Raw genomic sequence first — 26,683 nt, forward strand, 5'->3', positions numbered from 1 at the left:
ACCCCGGAACACGATCCGCAAATCAATTAACATCCAGGTTCCCACTTACTGCTGGATAAACAGAGGCAAATGACGTAAAGAAACTTGCCCATAGTTTGACCCTGCAGGGCATCGAACCTGGGTCCGCTCGCTTGCGAGGCGAGCATGCTGACCATTACACCACAGGTCACAAAACGGGATATAGTATTAGGGTAACAGCCGCGAGTCACAGTCACCTAACCCAACACACAAGGGGTAAACAGGATAACTCCAGTAAGGTTGTGGCGGCAGTACACAAGGTAAGGAAAATTACTCACAAAATCACATGATCCCAGCAATGACGTCAAACCACAGTAGTGACGTCATCAAGCCACCGTCACATAAAGGGTGGGCGAGGTTGATGGGTGTCACTTGTGGTCAGGTTGGGCGAGTGAGCGCATACGCTCTCTTCTATCTCTTCCTGCCCACACAAAACACACAGATTATTTGGCCAAATCAGGGTTGTTTGGCGTTTTTATTTCTCCAAACTAAGAGTGTAAGACCTATTTGGCACCCCCCAGTCCCCAAGGGTAAAACCAAAACAAAAGTCACTTCAGTAGACATAATTTTCTCCAAAATAAACGAATTCCCATTTGGCTGTCTGTCTCCTGCCCAAAACAAGTGCCTCTTAATTTGGTTATTTTTTCCCCTGTACATCACGTCTACAAGTTGCGAGGCTGCTGACTGCTTAACCCAACAACACAAAAGGTTAGTAACATAAAAACAAGTTTGAGAGGTTCTTGAGCCTAGTGGCCAGCCATCCTCAGCCACCCTCTCACCCCTCGTTTTATGAATGGTTCTCTCCATCATTGTGAAGACTCAACAAATATTATCTCATTTAAGCTCCTTCTGTTCTCAGAGATTACATACTGTGGTTAGGTTAGGTTAGGTTGGTGTATACGAAACCGGTCGATGAACGTAAAACATTTTCCACTTTCAGCTTAAATTTCACCTTATCTAGTAACGCGAGTCTCTGGGGTGGTGGAGGTGACCCGAGAGAACCAGAGTAATTAACTTCATCATCCAGGTAAGCCAGGGAGTGCTTACCTGAGGTGGGAGGCAAGATGAAATTAATAACACACTGGGATGAGGAAAGAGCAATTTTCAACTCATATGTCACGCGTCGAGGTGCACACCCTTCGAAAAGACAATCTGGGGGCGATTTTTCAGCTACCGGGATAATCCAGTATGCAAACACGAGGCGTGTTAATAGTATGCTAGCTCTGGAGGCGAGCGAGAGGAGTCAGTACTATAATAGCATATTAGTGTGTCATGGTTTTGGTGTGGATCAGTCCACCAAGAAGAATCGGTGGTAGTAGGAGTGGATTATATTATATAAAGATAATAATATGTCGTATTTCTTATTTCTTACCGTAGAGTTCGATACCTTCACACTGGTTACTTACAGGAGATTATGGCGTATCTACGTAGAAGTTCACTCCACCACTCGACATTCCATGATTTATACTTGATAAATGATGATTTAATGAATTCATTTAATTTTCAACATCCATCTAAGTTATTGGTTATACTATGTCATAACCAATCAGTCATTACCTTTAGTAATAATAAGATAGGATCACAGATACGGGCAGATAATTGCACTTACATTTATTTGTCAAGCTTCCATACAATGATTTACAATTTGCATGGATATATGATTTACTCACGTTCACGCTGTAATAAAATTAATCTTCTAAAAGAGAATTTTAACTTGGGGACACATGTGATTACTCTACTATGGATATAACTTAACAGAGCCTTAATTCTTCAAGTGATACATTTACTGCCAGCCTGGATTGCTTTTGTTGCAACCAGGCTTCCGCACAAGAACTTCTTTCCACGGGCCACAGCAACAAAAAGTACTCTTGGGTTACCACACATGGTGTCGTGCAGGAGAACTCTGTAAGCGTGACTTGAATTAACCATTTAGGTGCAATAGACCAGCCTGGATTGCTTTTGTCGCAACCAGGCGTCCACACGTGATATTTCCACGGGGATAACAACCTAGGTTAACACGCTTAGTCTCGTGTCGACGACGGTTCACAGGACGGAGTGGCGGTGGAGGACTCTGTGTGGTGTGGTGTCCCGCCCCCTTTCAGGAGGGAGAGGATGGAGACGACGTCTTAACTAACCCATGGCTCAGGGGGTACTACTTAAAATGAGGTTTTTGGGTGTGAAGCGATGAACAGTACAACACTGTTCCACTGCCCACCCCCCTAAAGGCTGGCTGACATACACTAATTGAAAAATACATGTCCCAGTTATGCCTCGCCTGGCGTCTTATCTCTGGTAAAACAAACTTTGGAGTTGGTTGCGTGGGTAAGCCTAACGCAACCCATGACATAGTGGATGTTGACACATGACGCCTACTTGCATACTTGTCTAGAAAATTTGTATGTCTGTTTCTCCCCAAAAAAATCTCAGTCACAAGTAAGGTTGGGTTCGTTATTACTAGGCTTAGGATAATTATGCATTTGCATATGTGCATATGCAAATGCATATTAAAGCCATTTTTGAGCTAAAGTGCATATTCATAATTTTTTGTTTTATAAGGCATATATTTGGAAAATTCCAAAATATTATAAAACATTCTTCAACCTCAAGGGTCAAAAAATTCGCGAGCATACAAGCAACGCTGGGGCAGAAATCACTGATGTTTGAAATATAAATGTCCATTTTATTGCACTAATACAAAATCGAAAACACGCGATTTTGTTTTAGCGTCATAATATCCAAAAGGAACATACGTAAGTGACGTTTATATAGCTCAACATTAGCCTGTGGTTAGCTGAGCCGTGATTGGCTGGTCAGTGGACATGAACTGTACGTGATGGGTCCGTGTTCAGCCAGGCAGGGTACACAGTAGAGGCACGGGCTCCACCAGTTCCCTCCTGACACTCTTTTCTTCTATTTTCTTGAAAGAAATACTTTTTCAGTATTGTTTATTAAATTACTTTGTCAGTATTTTGTTTTTTGTATTTAATTCTTCTCTAAAAAATCCTACTTCGACGACATCCTGTCTGGGAAAGTAAATATACTGAGAAAATGTACAAAAAAGGAGTTATTAACTTAGTAGTTATTATTTATTAACTTGTTTTAAAGCGCATATTTAAGTGCATACTTTCTCAATTTTTACTGCATATTTGCATGCATATTTAGCCATTTTTAAGTGCATAATTATCCTAAGCCTAGTTATTACCATTTTGGCCTTATTCAGAAAATACTTCAGAATAGACCAGAGAAATCAGTAAACCTGTAAGAGGGGGACCGCTGAGTGAGTCTGATGAGTTGGCGCCACGACGCCCTCTTGCTGCCCCCACCATATTTTTTTTTTTTACTTTTGAGGAGAAAACAAAAAAGAAGAGAATGTGTGAGTAAAAATGTGGAGTGAAAAGAGAGGAGAACTCGGTGCTGCAAATCCTCTTCTAAATGAACCTACAGTACTGTTCGATTATTTCTTGAGATAATTATCAAACATTAATGTGAACTTGTATACATAAAATATGTCATAAGATACGTTTCAAACTGCACTGAATACCTTTATGGGTCAAACAGCCAGTGTTGGTAATTACAACTGCCGCTCCACTTGCACACTATTGTAGTTACTGAAAAGTTGAGTGACTACTAACTTCCAGGCGAGTGGAAATTCACTAGTCTGCTGGGGCTCCTCACGGCTAGAGGAGCTAGTTGCCACAATGCGTGTAAAGGCTCTATTTGCCAAAACGTCTGTACTAGCAACCATAGTAACTCTCCACGTGAAAGCGCGCCGTTAAGCATCAATAGTCGAGTGGCAGCACGCCGAGCCCAAGACACGAAGGAGGCACTTAATATGATGCCGGTCAGACCAGTCCCTGACTCCGAGTTAATTTACTTTACCGTGAACATACACCTCGCAAGGGGGGGGCCCTTGCGAGGTGTAGCAGGTAAAGCAGATTGTATCCGGGTGCAGTAAGGTGTAGCAGGGCGAAATAGTGTGTAGCAGAAAGTGTAGCAGAAGGTGTAGCAGGGTGTAGTAGGGTGAAACAAGAGGTGAACCAGGGTGCAGCATTAGGTGTAGCAGGAGGTGTAACAATGCGCAGTGGGGTGTAACAGGAGGTGTAGCAGGGTGTAGTAGGGTGTAGCAGGTGTAACAATGCGCAGTAGGGTGTAGCAGGAGGTGTAGCAGGGTGTAGTAGGGTGTAGCAGGTGTAACAATGCGCAGTAGGGTGTAGCAGGTGTAACAATGCGCAGTAGGGTGTAGCAGGTGTAACAATGCAGTAGGGTGTAGCAGGTGTAACAATGCGCAGTAGTAGGTGTAACAATGCGCAGGTGTAACAATGCGCAGTAGGGTGTAGCAGGAGGTGTAACAATGCAGTAGGGTGTAGCAGGAGGTGCAAGCAGTAGGGTGTAGCAGGAGGTGTAACAATGCGCAGTAGGGTGTAGCAGTAGCAGGTGTAGCAGGGTGTAGTAAGGTGGCAGGAGGTGTAATGCACTTGTAACAGGAGGTGTAACAATGCGCAGTAGGGTGTAACAATGCAGTAGGGGTGTAGCAGTGTGTAGCAGGAGGTATAGCAGTGTAGCAGGAGTAACAATGCGTAGTGTAGCAGGAGGTGGGGTGTAGTAGGAGGTGTAGCAGCAGGAGGTGTAGTAGCAGGAGGTGTGTGTAGCAGTGTGTAGCAGGAGATGTAACAATGCAGTAGGGTGTGCAGGAGGGGTAGCAGGGTGTAGCAGGGTGTAGCAGGAGTGTAACAATGTGCAGTAGGTGTAGCAGGAGGTGTAGCAGGGTGTAGCAGGAGGTGTAGAAGAGGTAGCAGGTGTGCAGGAGGTGTAGGGGTGTAGTGTGTGTAGCAGGAGGTGTAACAGGGTAGTAGGAGGTGTGCAGGGGTGTAGCAGGAGGTGTAGCAGGTGTGGTGTAGGGGTGTAGCTGGAGGTGTAGCAGGTGTGTAGGGGTGTCGCAGGAGGTGTAGCAGGGTGGCAGGTGTAGCAGGAGTGTAGCAGGGGTGTAGCAGGGTGTCGCAGGAGGTGTCGCAGGAGGTGTAGCAGGAGGTGTAGCAGGAGGTGTAGCAGGTGTGCAGGTGTCGCAGGAGTGTAGCAGGAGGTGTAGCAGGGTGTAGCTGGAGGTGTGGGGTGGCAGGAGGTGTGTGGTGTGGGTGTAGCAGGTGTGTGTAGGTGTAGCAGGTGTGCAGGGGTGTGCAGGAGGTGTAGCAGGAGGTGTAGCAGGGGTGTAGCAGGTGTAGCAGGTGTAGCAGGGGTGTAGCAGGGTGGCAGGTGTGTAGGCATCTGGCGACACAGCAGTTGAGGAAATCATCATTAAGACCAATGTTGTGTGGGGGAGGGAGGGAGGGAGGAGCTAGAAAGGAGGGATGGAGGGGAGGAACTAGATGGGGAGGGGGGGAGGGAGGGAGCTAGAAAGGGAGGGATGGAGGGAGGAGCTAGAAAGGGAGGGAGGGAGGAGAGAGGGAGGGACGGTGGGACGGTGGACAGTAGGGAGGGAGGGAGGGAGCTACAAAGGGAGGGAGGGAGTGAGAGATAGTGAGCGACTGTTCATATAAAATTGATAGTCGGTTATACTAGAGAAACAATGAGGTCGATGTTCATCCTAGAGAAATAAAATTTGTTATATAATGCTCTCTCTCTCTCCCAAAGCCAAAGCGGACGAACCCAATATATTTCATAGCCACAGTAATTCTCTCTATCCTGGTGTTACTGTGGTATGAGGAACTCCAGAGACAACTATTTGGTGATTTAGAATATTATTGATATGGATATGTATTTTTTTAAGCTCCGAGGAGGAAAACCTAAATATATTTTGTGGGTTTGAAATGGAATTTGGGCCAGAGCTAATGCATCCCAGCCCCGGGGGAGAGACGTGTCGGGTGGGCCCAGTAACAGGTGTGTCCCACGTATTTCTTGCTCTGTTAGGGTGTGTTTGATAGATTGAGCATAATAAATGTTATATGAAGAATGTGATGATCTCGGGGAGGTAGTCTGTAAGCCAGAATAAGGCTAATTCTAGCTTTGCTCTACAGCCACTTAATTTAATCTGAATTTATAGATCACGTGCATGTACCGAGGGAGCGAGTAATTACCCAACAGCCACTTAATTTAATCTGAATTTATAGATCACGTGCATGTACCGAGGGAGCGAGTAATTACCCAACAGCCACTTAATTTAATCTGAATTAATAGATCGTGTGCATGTACCGAGGGAGCGAGTAATTACCCAACAGCCACTTAATTTAATCTGAATTTATTGATCACGTGCATGTACCGAGGAGCGAGTAATTAGCCATAATTTAATCTGAATTAATAGATCGCGTGCATGTACCAGAGTAATTACCCAACAGCCACTTAATTTAATCTGAATTAATAGATCGCGTGCATGTACCGAGGAGCGAGTAATTACCCAACAGCCACTTAATTTAATCTGAATTAATAACGTGTCTATTTAATCTTTATAGATCACGTGCATGTACCGAGGGAGCGAGTAATTACCCAACAGCCACTTAATTTTATCTGAATTAATAGATCGTGTGCATGTACCGAGGGAGCGAGTAATTACCCAACAGCCACTTAATTTTATCTGAATTAATAGATCGTGTGCATGTACCGAGGGAGCGAGTAATTACCCAAATGTAGTCGCAATGAAGTCAAATGATGGTCCTACAAGCGTAAATCGGGCTGTGAATCACTTCTCGATTATTATTTGGTATAAAGTCACAAAAAATTGGAAAACTTAATTTAATCTGAGTTGTGTTAGGTTAGTTTAGGTCAGGTTAGGTTAGGTTAGGTTAGGTACATGCACTCGATCTATTAACTCAGATTAAATTAAGTTTACCAATTTTTTGTGACTTCGTGACACCAAATACCAGTCGAGAAGTGATTGGCAGTCCGATTTATTCATGTAGGACCATTATTTGACTTCATTACGGCTACATTTGGCTACATTTGGATAATTAGTCGGACCCACTCCCCTGTGTTATGCTGGTGGGTTAGGTTTATAACTTCTTGTTTAATTCCTACTACTGTCTGGTACCAATATGACAACAGTTGATGCTTGTTTTGTAAGTATAACGTAATAATATATAATAACTAGTTATGTCTGATCTAGGTCCCAGCCTTTTCCTTCTCGGGTGATTTCTAGAGTAAATAAATGAGAGAAAACTATCAGTGTGAGTCCTATCCCTACTTTGTGCTTTGCTACATTACGGTGTTAAAAACCTCCACCTTCTGGTCTTGTGGTGTTAGAAACCTTCAGGTCTATGTTACAGGTGTATGGGGCAGGTAACTAATGACAGGTGTGTGGGGCAGGTAACTAATGACAGGTGTGTGGGGTAGGTAACTAATGACAGGTGTGTGGGGCAGGTAACTAATGACAGGTGTGTGGGGCAGGTAACTAATGACAGGTGTGTGGGACAGGTAACTAATGACAGGTTTGTGGGGCAGGTAACTAATCACAGGTGCATATTACAGGTGTGTGTGTGTGTGGCAAGTAACTAATCACGGGTGTGTCTTACAGGTGTGTGGGGCAGGATGGGGGTACACCTGGATCGTCTTATGACCAGCATCGGTACAGGGTCATGGAACATCTTTCACTTCGCAACACTTTCCTATTGTGAGTGTGTGTGTGTGTGTGTGTGTGTGTGTGTGTGTGTATGTGTGTGTGTGCACAGGATGGTGTGATGCGTCTAGTGTTAAGGTTGCAGGCACTGTTTGCTTCCTCTCACTTTCAGCTACCGCCGCTGGCTAGCATCGTGGTGAACAGGTAAGCAACTTGTATAAGTTCTCCCCTCGTGGCAACATACGGTAACTGGGTGCCTCGTGGGCCCAAGCTAGACCAGCAGGGGATCTCGGAGTAGCAGTTGGCCCCAGAGGGACGGCGCTTAGGCCCACTGGCATATTGGCAGGTCCTGGTATCTACCAATCACTGCCCCTCTGCCTTGCGGATTAACCTTGGTAGGTATAAGGCTACGGAAGTAAACCCCGAACGAAAAATCTGTGGTGGAGCCCCACTTCAGGTAGTCATGCTTACAGAGCTCCAACAAGACCCCAACGACAATATAGGCGGAAGAGGTAACCACCATGGGAACCCAACGACTACACCAGCAGACGAAGGCAATGCCTGATGGACAGGCTACTAAGGCAAAACCCAACAAACTGGGCTATCGGCAGTCCATTGCAACTCTCCCTCTACCCAGTCGTTGCAACACTTGAACCACTGGATCAGGAAAAGGGAGAGCCAAGCTGTGTGGCTGCAGCCTGCGCTCCTGCCTCATCACATAAATCAACTCATGCGCAGCCATCATACCCTCAGCATCATCATCAAAACCCCTATACCCCTAAAAGTCCTATGGCGACGGGGACAGGCAAGAGATGACTGCCGGGAGTCTCTGGTAACAGCTCTGCACATGGGCGGCACAGATAAGATGGTCATTTATGGACTGGGTTCTAGGCAGCAGTGCAATCCGGTCCTGTCTGTGCGACTAAGCAGCCCTTTCTAGGAGCCACTCTGCTCACCCCGCATGGGGAGGGGGCTAGAAAGGGTGCCCTAAACATAGCCTGCCTAAAGACCCAACCTGTCTGGGCTACCGCACCCAGTAAAGTCATCCTTATGCGGTCGAAAACACAATCATAATCACAGATAAAAAAAAAACTATGCAACCTCTTATGGTCATTGCATGGAATATCAAGACCCTTCTGGATACTGGCACAAATGAGCATCCTGAAAGAAGGAGCTGGCAAGGTATAACATCAACATAGCCGCCATTAGTGAGTCTCAGCACCCAGACATGGGTCGACTCACAGAACAGGGGTCTGGCTATTCCTTCTTCTGGAAGGGTAAGCCTGCTGGGGAGAGAAACCGCATTTATGTAGTTGGCTTTACCATCCGCCAACGCATCCTACATAGGCTAACTGAAATGCCTATTGGGATCAACGAGCGCCTCATGACGCTCTGAGTTCCACTGAATCACTCACGTCATGCGTTTTTCATCAGTGCATATACCCTAACACTGGATGCAGAGGATGACATCAAGTAGGCCTTTTACGCCGACCTCGACAGAGTGCTAACCTCTATCCCCAGAGAAGATAAGGTTGTGTTCCTTGGTGACTTCAATGTCAGAGTTGGCAGAGATGCTGACATTTGGCAGGGAACCATAGGGAGAAATGGACTAAGCAAGTGTTATCCCAACGACCTACTCCTCCTCAGCAAGTGTGCTGCACACAACCTCACTATCACCAATACCTTGTTTAGGCAGGCTGACAAGTTCAAGGGTTCGTGGCAACACCCACGATCCAAACACTGGCATCTCATTGACTACATCATTGTCAGAAAAAGAGATCGCCGAGATGTCCTTGTCACCCGAGCCATGCGTGGCTCAGACCACTGCGACACTGATCATCGGCTCATCAGGGCCAAGCTTTCACTTCACGTCGCCCCAAAACGGCGAAGGCAGCAATCCTCCAGAAGAGTTTTTAACAGTAAGCGTCTGGAGGATCCAGCAGTAGCACATGCATCCAGAGAGCAGCTCGAACATAGGCGGATAAGCAACCCGACAACAAACAACCCAAATCCCAGTGCCGAATGGGATATTGTCGACGCTGCCATGAGACCCTCGGCCAGATCGAAAGAATACACCAGGACTGGTTTGATGAAAATTAGCCGGAAATCAATTTACTCGTCAATGATAAATGTGCTGCTTTAACTGACTGGCAGAATGTCGAAAGTTTAGATGTTAACCCCCTCTGGTTCCTTTAAAGATTACTGTCAAGTGGAACTGTATTGATATTATTGATACCAATATAAATCCCCTGTGTTTCCAGAAGTCAGATATTATCCTCCTAACCTAATAATAAATCTTCTGTATTAAATAATAATCAACGAAAAAATATACTTAAATTATTTTTACAAGTTAACGCTAAACTCATTATTTTCATAAAATTCAAAGAAAACCAAAATGTTTCAGGACTAACTACGAAATTCGTATAATGACTGACGCATTATTCTCTTTATGAGTGATGTATACATATATATTTGGTTATGCATATTATAATATACATTACTTCCCCCAGGGTTCTGTATGACGTCATTCCACACACTTGGAGGACCTTTCTTGGCCCCCAAGGTGAACTCTACCTGTCTGCCTCTCCATCGTCACCTACAACAAAACATCACCCTTGTAGAGTTGGTCACCTGTGTTATTGTTCACCTGTCTCACCAATTATCAGTTTATAACCTATTTTGACTTTTATCGCAACCTGTTCCATCTTGTATAGCCCGTTAACTACATATTCCCAATTTTGTCGTCTATCTCCCTATTCAGCTTCTGTTACCTACTAACTACCAATCCTTCCTCATAGTATCTGTTTTCATTATCAATTCTAGTATTATTGTATATTCATTACCAATTCTTCTGGCTCCCATTCACATTCTGCTTTATACTCTAAGACTCCCTTATTCCACCCAGCTGTGAATAGGTACAGTTGAGGACATATCAACCCGGTACACACTCAGTATTTGGCCGATGGAATACCTGGCAACCCCATAGAGTAAGGTGAGGAATTCTATGAGCTCCTCCATGTGTTACGGTGATCAGGCCCGTGCGCAGACTTTTAGGAGAGCAGGTGCTCAACTGAAAAAAAAACACCCCCATCATTGATCTGTCCCCAAAAGTAAAAAGAATCTGACAATAATCCAACTGTTGTTTATTAATAATAATATGCACAACAGTATAACTAAACGCATTAATTAAAGTGAACTTGAAATAAAATATACACCTTGTTTGTCAACTAAAGCTGCTAACATCTAGCCGACCTAGGCTTGCATAACAATCAAAACATACGTTTTGTCATTTTATGAATTGGCTACGTACTCAGAGCTATGTAGGTCAAATATAAATGTGATGTTTTCATTATATAATTTCATCATTGCTAGCTACAATGGCTGGAGAAAAGATTGGCTAGCCAGCATTACATCAGATAACAAGCGAGCATAGGATTTGTCAGCACATTAATTTCAATCCTGTGTACCAAGTAGGTTAACAGATAAGAGTCATTAATTTATTGTACATGTTTATTTTTGGCTAACTTAACGTATGCATGCCGCTTCACCTTTTGCCAGGGCGCAACGTGTGCTACTGTACTGATGGAAACCAGCAGGATATTTTGCGCGGCTATTATCGAAAAAACATTTACTCCGGGCATTAAAACATATATTCAATTTTTCAATTTCAATTGTTTATTCCTTGATAGAGGAAGCGGGATCCTAGTGCTGTCACTAGGTACCCCTGTACAATGACACCAGAAGCATCTGGCAAGTGTGACAAGTATATACAGTATAAATATTATAAAGGGGCTTACTAAAGCCTAAGGAAGGAAGGATATTCCTTAAACACATAATCAATGTTATTTACAAAATATCTGGCCAGTATGGGGAGGATCATCGTGTCTCCGTCAGGGGGTCGTGGAGTGGTGGTCCAGCAGGCGTCACGGAAGCGTTGTGTGTGGGGACATCTTAGGAGGTAGTGGATAAGGGTGCTGCTGTCGGGTCTTCTGCATAATGCACAAGAGCGTTGCTCAGGGGATGCGGGGATACCAATCTCCCAAGCAAAGTCATACCCAATGATGATACGGGCAGCAATCACGTCCCCTTTCCGCGACCCTTTCTCATAGACGTACGAGAGGTCAGGAAGTTTACGGAGGACATCGCACCAGGTGGGCGGGGAGTCCAGGGGGATGGCTGCTTCCCGAGCTTCTCTCTGTTTGCGGCGAATTTGGGTCCTAAGCTGTAAAAGTGTTCGAGGAACAACGTAGTCAGGTGTGGCCTTGTTGCAGCCAGTCTTGGCAAGGCCATCTGCTGCCTCATTCCCCAAGATACCGACATGACTGGGTATCCATAGGAATGTCACAGGACGGCCTGCATCCTGAAGTGTGGATGTAAACCCTCGTATTCGGAGGATGAGGTCCTTATTTTCCCCTGATCCAAATGCGATCCCGTCGAGAGCAGACCTGGAATCACAGCAGACAAGCAAGGGGCAGAAACCATCTGCTTCTTCCTTAGCGAGAAGGGCAGCAAGGAGGGCTATTAGTTCAGCCTGAGTGGAGGATGCCCCGTCAGAAACTCTGAGAAAAAGTTTGATAGGCTCAGGGGCATCAGGACAGGAGATGTAGACACCAGCCCCGGCCCTACCTGTAGCGGGGTCAACAGAACCATCAGTGTAGAGGACGACCCTACCTGGGGACCAGTGGGCGATCCTGGAGAGGTGGTATTTGCAGAGAATAACAGGGTTCACCTGGGATTTCGGGAGCGGTCCACTGAGGGCCATCACTTCAGGTTGAAAATCCAGCCAGGGAGAAGGAGACGAACCAACAGCAGGGGTGACAACAATATCAGGCAGGAGGTCGTGTTCCTGAAGGGTTCGGATGAGTGACCCTCGCCACTGTCTTCTAGATGGAGGTCGGTCTCGGACAGCAGGAGTCAAGTTGGCTTGGACATAGTTGCCCCGAGGATCCCGTAGAATGGAAACGGCAGTTTTTAGGTAAAACTCCTGGACACGATCCTGTAAGGGGGAAAGACCAAGTTCAGTATATAGAGAAGTAGAGCGTGTCCACTGAGGAGCCCCAAGAATGATACGAGCAGCTTTCCTCTGGATAACTTCGAGACGGTTGACAGCAGTCCGACTAATGTTGACGAGGGCAGGGGCGGCGTAGTCGACACAGGAACGGACAAAGGACTTCTACATGGTGAGAAGTACAGGGATGGTGCCACCAAGGGAACCCCTGCACATGGTAGAGAGGGGAGCGAGACGCCGAAAGCATATGTCTCGAAGATAGCGAACTTCAGGGATCTGACAACGTGTGCGAGTTACATACACACCCAGGTATTTTGTCTCATTAACCCAGCCCAAGGGCGTTCCTGATAAGAGAAGGGGTGGAGGTACAACACGACCGTGCCACATGGCTTTTGTTTTCGCAGTTGAAAGAAGGAAACCAAGTGAATCACACTCTCTGGAGACCAGATCAAGGGCTTCCTGCATGCTGAGGTAGTCAGGGGCTTGGAGGAGGACATCGTCGGCATATCCTGAGTGGACAACTTCTGTCGGCCACGGGAGAGATGCAATGGAGTGCATGAGAGTGTTAAACAAGGTGGGACTCAGGACTCCACATTGAGGGGTGCCGAGGTTCATTTCTTGAACAGGAGATATAGAGCCTTCAACGCGAACCCGGGCCTGACGTCCAGTGAGGTAAGAGGCGATCCATTGTAGAAGTCTCCCTTTAACCCCTAACCGCGCAAGTTCAGCTAAAATGAGGGCAGGCTGAGCCGTATCAAAGGCTCCCTTGATATCAAGGAAGACGGAGACGCGGGCAGTCTGATTGCAATAAAAGGAAGCAATGGAGTGTGCTGTGCTGCGATGTTGAATGAAACCATTGAGGGAGTTGTGGAAGCCGCCTATGGTGTGAAGAAGGCGACGATGGAGTATCCTCTCCATCATCTTGCAAACACAGGAGGTAAGACTAATGGGTCGATATTTCCCAGGATCTCCCGGCTTAGGGATGGGGATAATAGTGGCATTTTTCCAGTTGGACGGGAGAACCCCATGTTCATAAGACATATTGTAGAGAGCAAGCAAGGGGCCGTTAGGAATATTAGTACAGGCGTTGAGGACGGAGTAGGTTATCTGATCATCCCCAGGAGAGGTGTCTTTTCTAGAGCGACGAGCACTGTCAAGCTCGAACTGTGTGATGGGATGATCAGTGGGGGCAGGGGAGGTAAGAGCAGCACGAACAACAGGCTCAGACGCATCGATGCGAGCCTGCACTGCCTCCTGCATTGGATCTGGAAGTGCCTCAGGGGAGGAAGCTCGTGCCCAGTCCTCCATTAAAGAGCAGGCAAGGGAGGCGGGGTCAGGGTGGGGAGGAGGCCTCCGTCGAGTACCCCGTATAGCATTAATCCGATTCCATACATAAGAGGGTGACGACTGGAACGATAGAGACCACGTGAAGGATAGCCAGTCCGCCTCACGTATCCGACGGCGCTCCTGAGTTGCAAAGGAGCACCAATTTTTGAAGTCTTCCCAGTCCTCTGGAGACCGAGACCTCCGTATGGCAGAGTGGAGATCACGGGTTACCTGCCGGAGATGTCTCATGGCAGGGATACGATACCAGTAGTTGGTGGCACCTCTGGGGTGACGGGGAGGGCGTGGAGGGGTAGCGCGATTGACAGTCATACACGGCATCAACAAAATCAGCGCTGTAAGAGTCAAGGGACTGGGGGACAACATAGGAATCCGCCCAGGTAGAAAGGTATTGGGTAAAGGCAGGAACAGCATCTTGTGTGAGACGAAGGCGAGGGGATCGATAAGGAGCTGATGTCGGGGCAGAGAAGGAGAGCCTGAGATGGGTAGTAACGGCAAGAGCTCGGTGCAGACGGTAGGATGAAAGGGGGTATGACCGTTCAATAGTAAGCCAACATCAAGGAAACTATGGGGGAGGCGAGTAGGATCGTCAAGACAAAGAAAGCGAACATAATCATCCCCATTAAGAAACTGTGAGAGATGTGATCCGTTAAGGGTATATGGAGTGGGATGATCCGGAATCAGAGTGGGATGGCGGGCATTAAAGTCGCCAAGAACAATAGTGGGAATCCCATCATGGAGGTCGTGAAGAACCTGGGGGTCCAGAGAATCACTCTTGAAATGAACATTGACTACACGAAGGGTCCGGTCACCAAGAGTAAGGGAGACAGAAAGTAATTCAGACGGGGGTCCATGTGAGTCAGGTGAAGGGAGACGAACAGATGGAATGGTGTTACGCACAAGGGTGAGGAGGCCACGAGCCTGCCCACGGTACCGAGGCAGGGTGTAAACAGTATAGCCAGAGAGGCGGAGTGGAGTAACATCGTCTGTGATGGTTTCCTGAAGTAGAGCAACATCTACTTGATGGGAGAGCACAAACTGGGCGAGGTCTGTCCGGCGAGGTCTAAGTCCCTGGATGTTCCATTGTAAGAAGAGGAGGGAACGGCCTCCGGTGTGAGATGAGTTGGTGGGGCTAGACAGGGCTCCAGAGGAGGTACCAAATTCTGTTGAGAAAAATGGAGAGGGAGGAGTGGGAGAGCGAGGGATGGATCCTCCATCTCGGGAGATGGAAGGAGGCGGGTCATCAGGGCTTGCAAAGTGCGCCCCTGTTGGGTCAGGGTGTCCAGAATGAGTTGTTGATGCCTCTGCAATGTCGCAATTGTTTTCACAAACAAGTCGAGTTGGGCAGAGGGAAGGTTGATTTGCTTGGAGTGGCGATCCAGACGGAGAGTGATTGTTTCCATAGAACCAATTTGGTGTACCTGTACAGGAGCTGGAGGTGGCGGCGAGGATTGCCGAGGGCCCGACTGGGCATGTGGTGGTGGTAGCGACGGAGAGGGACGGTGAGGGTTCAGTTGAGTAAGAGGTGGTGGTGCTGGTGAGAGACAGCGGGGGTCCGGGTGAGAGGGAGATGGTGGTGACTGTGTGGCAGGGCCGGCAACGACCTTGTTCCAAGAACGGTAGAGAGAGGGAGGGAGGGGAGAAAGGATGGGTGGTAGGGGTGATAGGGGGGATGGCAGAGGAGAGGAGATCAATGGGAAATCCTTGGTGGATGGAAGAGGCGGTGGTGGATAGGAGTGAGGTTTGGTTGCCAGGGGCTTCGTCAGAGACGAGGGCGGTGGTACAAGGTAAGTTTTCCCCGGGCGAGTGCCAGGACGCTGTGGGCAATTGGCATTCCAGGCGTGGTGACTGCCATGGCAATTGACACACCGTGGAATAACTGGGATTTTGTTCTGAATTTTCGATTTGCATTCCACTGTGTCGTGAGGACCTGCACAGAAACCGCAGGCGACCATCCTCGTGCACTCCCAGGTGCGGTGTTTCCACGATTGGCAACGACCACAGATTTTCGGGGTTCCGATAAATCGGTCGAGAGGACAGTTGTGAATTGGTCCTACATTCACCTTCGGGGGGAGGGGGCCCACCCACCAGCCGATGAGTTCGTTGGATGGACGTTTGGAGACCGGGTTGATGCGGCGTTCCATGTCCAGTAGTTGTGGGAGAAGAGGGCGAAGATCGTCGATAGGGATCTCCCAGGGTACGTGGCGAACCATTACCTTGGTACGACGAGTTTCTGGGGTGATGATGGTGAACTTCAGCATCACCTCCCCCTGGGGAGCAGGAAAGCCCACCTGAGTGAGCAGGCGTACCGTCTCGTCCATTTGTGTGGTGACTATCACGGCTGTGGGACCTCGGCGGAGGCGAAGTGTTGAGTCCTGAAGTGGAGAGCAGTGACGGAAGAACCAGGTCGTCCGTGTGCTCAGAGGCAAGTCCCGAGGGAAGGCGAGACGACGAAGGCGCGACGGGGCAGGGAGACAAAGGGAATCCCCTATGTCCATCGTCGGCGGAGGGTCGGTCATTGAGCCACATGTAGGCTCACTTGGGGACCCCGATGACAGGAGTCCACCCTCTACAGCCCCAGAAGGGGTGCAAGGGGGAGCCGTGGCCCCTGCTGGAGACCCTGACTTCTGAGGTTTCTGCTTCTTCTTTGACGTGTCTTCAAGAAGAAAGTCGTCAGCATCACTGTCACCTACTGCCGCCGTTTCCAACGAACGGGAGCGTTTAACGGCGGGCATAGGGCACGTTGCCAACACTGCAGTCAGGTGGAGTGGTAATGACGTCACTGCTACGTCACACTATCACATTGCGCAAACTTGAAAACTTTGCTCAGAGGGATCGGGTGGTAGGACCAGATGTTTTATCCCAAAAAATGACAAAGTCCAAAAGTAAAAAAAAAATAGATGCCACTGTGCTGATAACTGGGTCTTACTATATTTATATTTATATTTTTTAGATCAGTTCTTTGTCTTCTCGTTTCAATGGTGCTCACAATTTGTTGTGCAAATGTTTCGTTTTCGAGTCATAACCGATTTTATATACGAGCGCCACATCCTACTTTGCAGGGTTGTCAGGTACCACCAGTCAAATACTACGTGTGTACCAGGCTCATAGATATATCTCTAACTATGTACTGTACCTATCCACATCATTCATTATGCATAACCACCTTTAGCATTTACTGACTGTGTTAATATTACCAATTTTTAAAACTGATTCTTTTATAATGCATGTTTCCCTTATTATTATTATTAGTAGTAGTAGTAGTAGCAGTAGTAGAAGTAGTAGAATAATTTTATCATTATTATTATTATTATTATTATTATTATTATTATTATTATTATTATTATTATTATTATTATTATTATTATTATTATTATTATTATCACTATTTTTATCATTACTACTACTAATAATATTACTACTACCTTCCCCATTACCACAGGTCGTGCAGTTACCTGGTGGCAGATCACTTGGGCGAGGAAGAAGAATATCCTTGTACACAATGGAGCTTCGATGATGAAACTTTCTCCTCTACTGTCACTTCTGATGTACGTACCGTGTGTGTGTGTGTGTGTGTGTGATTGAGAGAAAGGGTGAGAGACATAATAACCAAGAGCAAAAGAGAGAAAATGAGAGAGAGAGAGAGAGAGAGAGAGAGAGAGAGAGAGAGAGAGAGAGAGAGAGAGAGAGAGAGAGAGAGAGAGAGAGAGAGAGAGAGAGACAGACATAATGAACAAGAGAAAAGAAAAAGCGAAGTGAGATAAGAGAAAAGAGACAAAGTGAGAGAAACAAATCAAAGTGAGAAAGAGAGAATAAAGAGAGTTGATTAATACTCTACACCTGTCCTGTAAATAACTATTGAGCACACTTGCACACCTGTCCCTATAGTTCTCGCTGGTGTGTGGGCGGGAGTACCTACGAGCCACGTATCAGAGCATCTATATGTTGGGAATCTTCGTGGCAGCCCCTCTGAACGGCGTCTTGGCTGACAGGTGTGTCCTATAACACCTGTTCTAGTAATTAATAACATAGACAGTAATAGTAACATATAACAGGTGTAATTAATGACATGTCCAGTGACAATCATATGAAGTGTGACTGTTATATCCCTAGTCTTGTGAGAGAAGCCAAGAAGAGAGAGAGAGAGAGAGAGAGAGAGAGACAGTGAGGAAGACAGGGTATTTGTATACTGATTCATTGCTCATACTTCTCACGTCCCTACTTACAGTCTGGCTGGATGTGTACGTGTGAGAGATATATATAGAGAGAGAGAAAAAGAGAAAGAGACAGACAGAGAGAGGTACTAATGACTACCGTCTCCTAATCAACACAGGTACGGTCGTCTGCCCATGATAAGAGTGAGTACAGTCTTATACACCATCTTGGCTGTGGGGTCGTGTTGGCTACCGAGCTTGTGGACCTTGTTGATGGCGCGGTTCCTGCTGGGACTGATGCATCCTACTTCCCTCCAGACGGGCTATATCCTCGGTAAATACTTCAACTTTACTTTATATTTAGTGAAACAAATGAATAATGTCTCATAAACGTTGAATAAATTATAGGACAACTTTTTCATATAGTCAATTAAAACGAATGAATAATGTCTCATAAACGATGACAATATCTTAGGCTAACTTTTCTATATAATCAATGAAATGAAAATAATAATGTCTCATAAACGATGACTATCCTCTTGTGGCACACCATTCATTGACTGTACATAATACCAAGAGCAGTAACAACCAGTAATGTTCCCTGTAAGAGATAAATCAGAGGAAAAAACATTACTGATTCAAAAAAGAGAAAAGAATAGACAAAAATATTTATATACCTAAATCTAAATCCTCTGATAATCTATTGGTTGACCGGTCAAGGCAGGTACAGTACCTCTCCTCTTCATCACTCTCGTTAGTGACAGGATTAATGGTAAATTTTTTTAGTTTAGATTTCCATTTGGGATAAATAATTTACGTGTTTATTGTCCAAAATATATCATATACCTTGCGAAGACGTAACCTGAAAAAGTATCAGGGTACTGTAAAAATGTTCATTAGTGACCAATGTGACAGAAATATAACTGAGTACAAATATGGTCATTCGTGGTGGAACAAGGGTGAGTCAACCCAACAAGGGTGAGTCAACCCAACAAGGGTGAGTCAACCCGAACAAAGGTTTGAGAAAATATCAGTTAAAGTTGCCTAACCACATTTTGACCATAACATAATAAAACGATAAAATAATAGAACGGTCGCATGAATTGGATTCTCTGGAACCAAAGAAAACGTGACTTGAGTAATTGGTGGGTTCGCCCTTGTTCCATGGAACGCCTTTATTTTTACTTCTTTACTTTCACTGGCTTAAAAGATCATCGTCTTTTTTGTATCATTTAATGTTTCTGGGTCTGTTCAAAGGTATTGAGGTAGTAAAACAAACAAAAGAATTTAGTTACTCACCCACTGCCAGCAACATGTGCATGTGCTCCACTTGTTTACTTGTTTAAGTTTCCAGAAGCTCACACCAGAGGGCACCAAATACAGGAAATGGCAAAACAAAAATGTGCCAAATCTGGCCAACTGGTCGGGTTTCTCAAATTTTTTTTACATATAGGAAGACAGCTATTGTAATGGTGTGTGACATAGACGTCCCACTGGTCCAAAAGATGATATAGTGAAAAATAAAACTCTACGTCGCGATAACCCATATTTCAGTAACTTTTGAGTAAGACCTTTTTACCTTTGACCTTCCGTAGTAAAGCCACTTATAGATGCAGTACACTAATAAACCCTTTGGTCAACACTCACATCTCTTGGTATTTATGAATTAAGATGAGGTCTTTTAAGAACTTACTGTACAAAATTTTTAGACAATTTTCCTTCACATCTTCTAAATATATGTTTTATCAAAATACTCTGTAGTAATAATAATAATAATAATAATAATAATAATAATAATAATAATAATAATAATAATAATAATAATAATAATAATAATAATAGTAATAATAATAATAATAATAACAATAATAATAATAATAATAATAATAATAATAATAATAATAATAATAATAATAGTAATAATAATAATAATAATAGTAATAATAATTATAATAACAATAATAATAATAATAATAATAATAATAATAATAATAATAATAATAATAACAACAATGACTATTATAATGATTATTATTGTTACCTCAAGCAGTATGAGTAGGATGACACATAAACAAGCATTATGTTAGGCGGTAAGTCATGCCATGTTTACTGAGTGTGCCTGCCCGTATACAGTGTGTAGAGTATTGACATGGTGGAGATGAGAGGCCCAGAGAAGGTTGGAGTGTGTAAGGGGAGTTTTGTTTATGTATAATTATAATCACCTGACTCAGCCGCCCACCGAGAGAGGGTTGGGGAGGCGACAGCAGGGTATCGGCACTGTAGCTATTCAGACCACAGAGGCAACACCTAACCTGGTTCCTCTGTAGTTATTCAGATCACAGAGGCAGCACCTAACCTGGTTTCTCTTGAAACTTTCAACACGTAAGTTTAACTGGTACTTACTGTATTGTTTACACAGGTAGACTGTGTCCATTGCATCGTTTATTATTGTGACGACATAAAAATATGGAAAATTAAGTACTCATTGTAAGTGTTAAGATTAGACTGATTACATAGCTATGATTGTTATGTAAATATATATTGGATTAGACATTTATATGATTGCCTATGTATGATTTATTTTAAATACTAAAATGAAGTGTATTCAACAGGTTTGACCGAATTATAATGTTCGAGTTCAACGTCACAAGTTTCATTAAATCCTTTAACCGGATGGTGGTTACAATTATTATTATTATGACAATTACTATTACCACTCTACTACAATTATATCTACTGCTACTACAGCGATGGAGATGGCAGAACCGAAGCTGAGAACTACCCTGGGAGTGGGACTGTTTGTGACGTGGTCGCTGGGTACTGTGATCTGGGGCGGCGCTGCCTATATTGTGAGGGACTGGCGGTGGCTGCAACTGTCTGTCTCCCTGCCCTGTATACTGTTCCTTCCCTCGCTGTGGTGAGTGTCTTATGCTGTTCTGCCGCCCTTTACTCATGGAGGTGTATTTAATTTTGTATGTATTTGTTTGGTTTTTAAATATATTATATGGATCATGTTAATGTCTGTGACCAAACAAGATATATTAAGATTCACGGAAATCCCTGGATACATTAACATCGTATATACTTAAATACTTTTGAGTAGTAGGTAGTAAGCAGCTACCAAACAGGGAGGTACTACCGCCTGGGAAGATATTGGAAGCATAATGTGTTGTCTAATGGTAGACCCTGCTGCCATATGGCATCACGAATATTGTGACCAAGTCCCAGGTTGTTGATCTGACTTTCTGCCTCATTTACTCACAATTGCAGGGTCTCAATTGTTTCTCTTACTTGGACAACACAACATACATAATGTATATCATTTCTCACTTGATTTATTTTTTCGTTTTTGTATTTATTTATGGTTATTATTATTATTATTATTATTATTATTATTATTATTATTATTATTATTATTACTATTATTATTATTAGTTTTATTATTATTATTATTATTTTATTTGTATTTATATTAATTTTATTAATTGTTGCAATAATAATAATATTAGATAAAATTATTATTATTTATTATTATTATTATTATTATTATTATTATTATTATTATTATTATTATTATTATTATTATTATTATCATTATTATTATTATTATTATTATTATTATTATTATATTTTCGTCCCCCAGGCCCTGCTGTGGGTCAGTGACCTGTGCCCGGGTGAGCTAATCCCCGTAAAAAAAAAAAAAAAAAAACACGCTTTCTGGACAAATGGGGTGAATTGAAGGATTATCGTACCTCAGTCATATTTTTAGAAGAAAACATATATTTCAAAGTAAACTCTTGAATAATCTCAAATTTTTTCCGAATATTTTCGTATTTTCTGAGGGTTGCAGCCCTTTTCAAGAACCTTCACCTCATGGACAAGTCCTCCTTCTACAAGTTATACTCCTACAAGTACTCCTTCTACAAGTCCTCCTCCTACAAGACCTCCTTATATAAATCCTTATTCTTTAAGTTGTCCCTCTACAAGTCATACTCCTACAAGCCCACATCTCACAAATCCACCTCCTACAAGCTCTAATCCTACAAGATATCCTACAATTCCTCCTCCAAATCCTCTTTCTCCAGGATCTTGAATGAGTCGCCCAGATGGCTAGCTGTTAGGGGACGCCACAACCGAGCTCTCAAGGTCCTGAAGAAGGCCGCTCACTGGAACCAGGTCACCCTCCCTCCTGACGAAGAGATCCTTGAAATATTGAAGGACGACCAGATTGAGGTAACTGTTAGTATACGAGGATAGTGTGTTATAAGTCTACCTGTAGGATGATTATAGTGTTATAAGTCTACCTGTGGGATGATTATAGTGTTATAAATCGACCTGTAGGATGATTATAGTGTTATAAATCGATCTGTAGGATGATTATAGTGTTATAAATCGATCTGTAGGATGATTATAGTGTTATAAATCGATCTGTAGGATGATTATAGTGTTATAAATCGACCTGTAGGATAACTTGTTATAGAGAAGGATGGTAAAAGTAATTAATGACAAGCTGTATGGTTTCACTGTTATCATACTGAAGGATTAATTGTAATGTTATGATTCTAGTATCCTCTGATATACCTCAACCAACCTACTACCGAGGATGATATTTCAGAGTAGTTATACACCAAAACATCTGGTGTATACATACATACGAATACACCTGCAAACATACCCCTGACCCACCTGTAATTAATACACCTGCATACCTATTAATAGCAAATCTACACACACACACACACACACACACACACACACACACACACACACACACCTGTTAGTAACGTATCTACACGCCTGTTATTAATACACACCTGTTATTACTACACCTGCCACACCCACAGGTAACCAGAGTCAAGACGTGACCAGTAGCAGTTTCAAGTTGATGCTTAAGTCTGCCATAAGAGAGTCTCCATCCTCTTCAGGTATGTCTCTCTCTCTCTCTCTCTCTCTCTCTCTCTCTCTCTCTCTCTCTCTCTCTCTCTCTCTCTCTCTCTCTCTCTCTCTCTCTCTCTCTGTCCTTTAAATACTTGATAGTGATATTTATGTTTTAAGCAGTTATTTTTTCGTCCCACTCACCCTCTTCCCTTGACCTTCTCACCCAGCATGTCCCTCTCATCCTCCCCTCTTACCCAAAACATCCCACTCACATTCTCCTCTCCCTCCAAAACACCACCTTTCACCCTCCCTTCTCCCCAAAACACCACTCTCACTCTCCCCTCTCTCACAGGACGCCCCTCTCACCCTCCCTTCTCCCCAAAACACCACTCTCCTCTCCCTCTTTCACAGGACGCCCCTCTCACCCTCCCTTCTCCCCAAAACACCACTCTCACCGTCCCTCTCCCACAGGACGCCCCTCTCACTCTCCCTTCTCCCCAAAACACCACTCTTACCCTCTATCTCTCTGGGACGCCCCTCTCACTCTCCTTCTCCCCAAAACACCACTCATACCCCTCTCTCTCTCACAGGACGCCCCTCTCTCTCCCTTCTCCCCAAAACACCACTCTTACCCCTCTCTCTCTCACAGGACGCTCCTCTCCTCTCCCTTCTCCCCAAAACACCACTCTTACCCCTCTCTCTCTCTGGGACGCCCCTCTCACTCTCCCTTCTCCCCAAAACCCCCACCCCTCTCTCTCTCACAGGACGCCCTCTCACTCTCCTTCTCCCCAAAACACCACTCTTACCCCCCTCTCACTCTCCCTTCTCCCCAAAAACACCTCTTACCCCCTCTCTCTCACAGGACGCCCCTCTCACTCTCCCTTCTCCCCAAAACACCACTCTCACCCTCCCCTCTCCCACAGGACGCCCCTCTCACTCTCCCTTCTCCCAAAAACACCACTCACCCTCCTCTCTCTCACAAAACGCCCCTCTCACCCTCCTCTCTGTCACAGGACGTTCCTCTCACCCTCCTCTTTCCCACAGGACGCCCAAGTTGCGGGTCATCAGTCTGGTCATGTACGTAGACTACCTGGTGGTGGGGATGGTGTACTTCGGCCTCTCCCTCAGCGGCGGTAACTTCAGCGCTGATCCTTTCCTGTACATGACACTCACGGGGTTGGTTGAGATCCCCAGCAACACAATCATTATTCCCTTCGTCGCTCGCTTCGGCAGGAGGTCCCTAACGGTGCTGTTCTACCTCCTGAGTGGGGTACTACTGTTAACTCTGCCCTTCATACCCGCCAGTGAGTAAGAGTGAACTTAACACTTTATTGAAATTAACCAATGTTGAAGCGTAGTACTTGTAGCAGTAACAGTAGTAGTAGTAGTAGTAGTAGTAGTAGTAGCTCTCGATGCTGCACACAAAAGGAACGAGAATGACAAGAACAGAGAATTATGTGGAGAGAATTCAGAATGTGGATCAAAGTAACTTCACTCCCCTGGTGTTCTTGTACAACCCCTGGTGGGATGGGACCAAGTGCAAGATGCTTCTATGCAAGACTGGCCGAGGTGTTATCCGAACAGAAGCAACAGCTCAGGAGTTATGTTACAGCCTGATTGAGATGTCGACTGTCATTCTCTCTGCTTAGGTCTGCATTGCTTTGCCTCGGGGGAACGAGAGCATGGGCCCCAAAGCCGACAACAGTCGAAGATATTGACTATGAGGCAACAGTCACTGAATGCCGCATAGATCTGCGGCTCAACTAACTCAACACAGCTAGGGTAGTTAATTATGTATTAGGATATTTAATTTTTAAGGTAATAAAATGGCGGCGAAGGTGTGGCTATTGGGGGAGGCTGGAGGCCACGGTTAAAAATAATGTAATAGTAGTAGTAGTAGTAGTAGTAGTAATAATGATAGTAGTAATAGTAGAAGCAATAGTAGTAATAGCAACAATAGTAGTAGTAATATCCTTCACTATACACTACAGGGATTGGATGGCTGATAGTCACACTGGCGCTGGTGGGCAAAATGACTATTACGAGTGTGTTTAACATCATCTTCCTCTACGCCTCTGACCTGTTCCCTACCGAGGTGAGGACAAGGGGTATGGGCACCTCTCTCATGATGTCTCGTGTCGGCTCCATGACATCTCCCTTCATCAACGATTATTTGGTAAGTCAAGCAGAGCCAGAGGTCAGGGGATGTACGGGTGGCGTGTGAGGCGATCAAATATGGCACTATAGTGTGTGTGTTTATGGTGTCTGTGAAGCTGTACACATTGGTGTCAGCACCATTTATCACATTATCCCTGCAGGGCTCTGTGTACCCGTGGGCTCCGTCGTTGTTGTTCGGGGTGGTGTCAGTGGTGGCGGGTGTGACAACACTGGCGCTGCCGGAGACCCTCGGCATCGCGCTGCCAGACACCATCGCTAAGCTGGAGGGCCGCGGCACTAATGAGGTGACCATTTTTTTTTTAGCTGTTATAACTTCTTTTGGCCAGATTGAAGTACAATTTTGCCAAATTTTAGTTCAGTCAGGTCATGACAGTGAGGGTGGTGTCACTGATCACTGCCATGCAGACCAGAGGTCCCTACACCAGAAGAGATAATAAAACCTAACCTAACCTATTGCAATCAAACCTAAGTTAACCTGATCTAACCTAACATTAATATAACACCCCTAGCAACCAATACCCCCTAGCAACACATGTCCTCCTCGCAACACATGTCCCCCTGGCAACCAATACCCCCCCTAGCAACCAATACCCCCTAGCAACACATGTCCCCCTGGCAACCAATACCCCCCCTAGCAACCCCCCTAGCAACACATGTCCCCTCCAATCCCCCTAGCAAGCAACACATGTCCCCCTAGCAACCAATACCCCCTAGCAACCAATAGCAGCACCCCCTAGCAACACATGTCCCCCCTAGACCACCCTAGCAACACATGTCCCCTAGCAACACCCCCCCTAGCAACACATGTCCCCTACATGTCCCCCTGCAACCAATACCCCCTAGCAACCAACAGCACATATCCCCCTAGCAACACATGTCCCCTAGCACCAATCCCAGCATGTCCCCCTAGCAACACATGTCCCCCTGGCAACCAATACCCCCTAGCAACACATGTCCCCCTAGCAACACATATCCCCCTAGCAACCTGTCAGCTGATCTTAGCCAACAGGTGAGTGTGAAGGTGAGGTAAATCATATCGTACAGTAAACAATATAATATTATTTCTTTCTTATCAACAGAATCAAGGTGACTCACGGCAGATTAAACTCAAAGTCGTCAGTCATCACAACAGCTGTAAGAAGTGGGTGCAGCCATCACAGTAGCTGACGTCATCACATTCACAAAATATTCACATGATAAATTGTACAGTTTAGTTAAAGACTTCGAAACACATCTATATAACTACAAAATCCTAAAATTGTTAACGTTGATAATTATTTGTTATTTTGTCTGTTATTTTTGTAATTCTTGTTATCTTAAGTCGGCCATTTAGAGTTACATCACAATCTACACAACTGATTGGTTCTGACGTCACTTACTGTCCTCCAATGCCACCAATCAAGCACTACCGCTACCACTGTACCTTTCCTCATCCACCAATGATTTTGTATTAAACTAGTAACGTCACATAGAGTAAGCCAATCAGGAAAAAGAAAGAAGAGTAAGGGCGGAGGACAACACTAAATTCGTGGGGGTTATAATAAAACACCAAAAAATTTA

General features: G+C 44.9%; 2 protein-coding genes across 2 annotated transcripts; both read left to right on the forward strand.

Moving 5' to 3' along the window:
- Positions 1-395: 395 nt before the first annotated feature.
- On the forward strand, positions 396-24,125 carry LOC121853264 (organic cation transporter-like protein). The gene is made up of 10 exons (XM_042347284.1): positions 396-726; positions 7,520-7,615; positions 10,072-10,183; positions 17,356-17,461; positions 17,802-17,905; positions 18,247-18,401; positions 20,816-20,984; positions 22,153-22,300; positions 22,912-22,992; positions 23,990-24,125. The coding sequence occupies exons 2-9, from the start codon at positions 7,534-7,536 to the stop codon at positions 22,930-22,932; spliced, it is 897 nt and encodes a 298-aa protein (XP_042203218.1). The 5' UTR covers positions 396-726; positions 7,520-7,533; the 3' UTR covers positions 22,933-22,992; positions 23,990-24,125.
- Positions 24,021-26,683, forward strand: LOC121853276 (organic cation transporter protein-like). The gene is made up of 4 exons (XM_042347294.1): positions 24,021-24,249; positions 24,937-25,121; positions 25,264-25,407; positions 26,203-26,683. Exons 1-4 carry the CDS (start codon positions 24,021-24,023, stop codon positions 26,284-26,286), a joined length of 642 nt encoding a protein of 213 aa, XP_042203228.1. The 3' UTR covers positions 26,287-26,683.

The sequence above is a fragment of the Homarus americanus genome, unplaced genomic scaffold (assembly GCF_018991925.1).
Source record: "Homarus americanus isolate GMGI-L3 unplaced genomic scaffold, GMGI_Hamer_2.0 scaffold50564, whole genome shotgun sequence".
In the NCBI taxonomy this organism is placed as follows: domain Eukaryota; kingdom Metazoa; phylum Arthropoda; class Malacostraca; order Decapoda; family Nephropidae; genus Homarus; species Homarus americanus.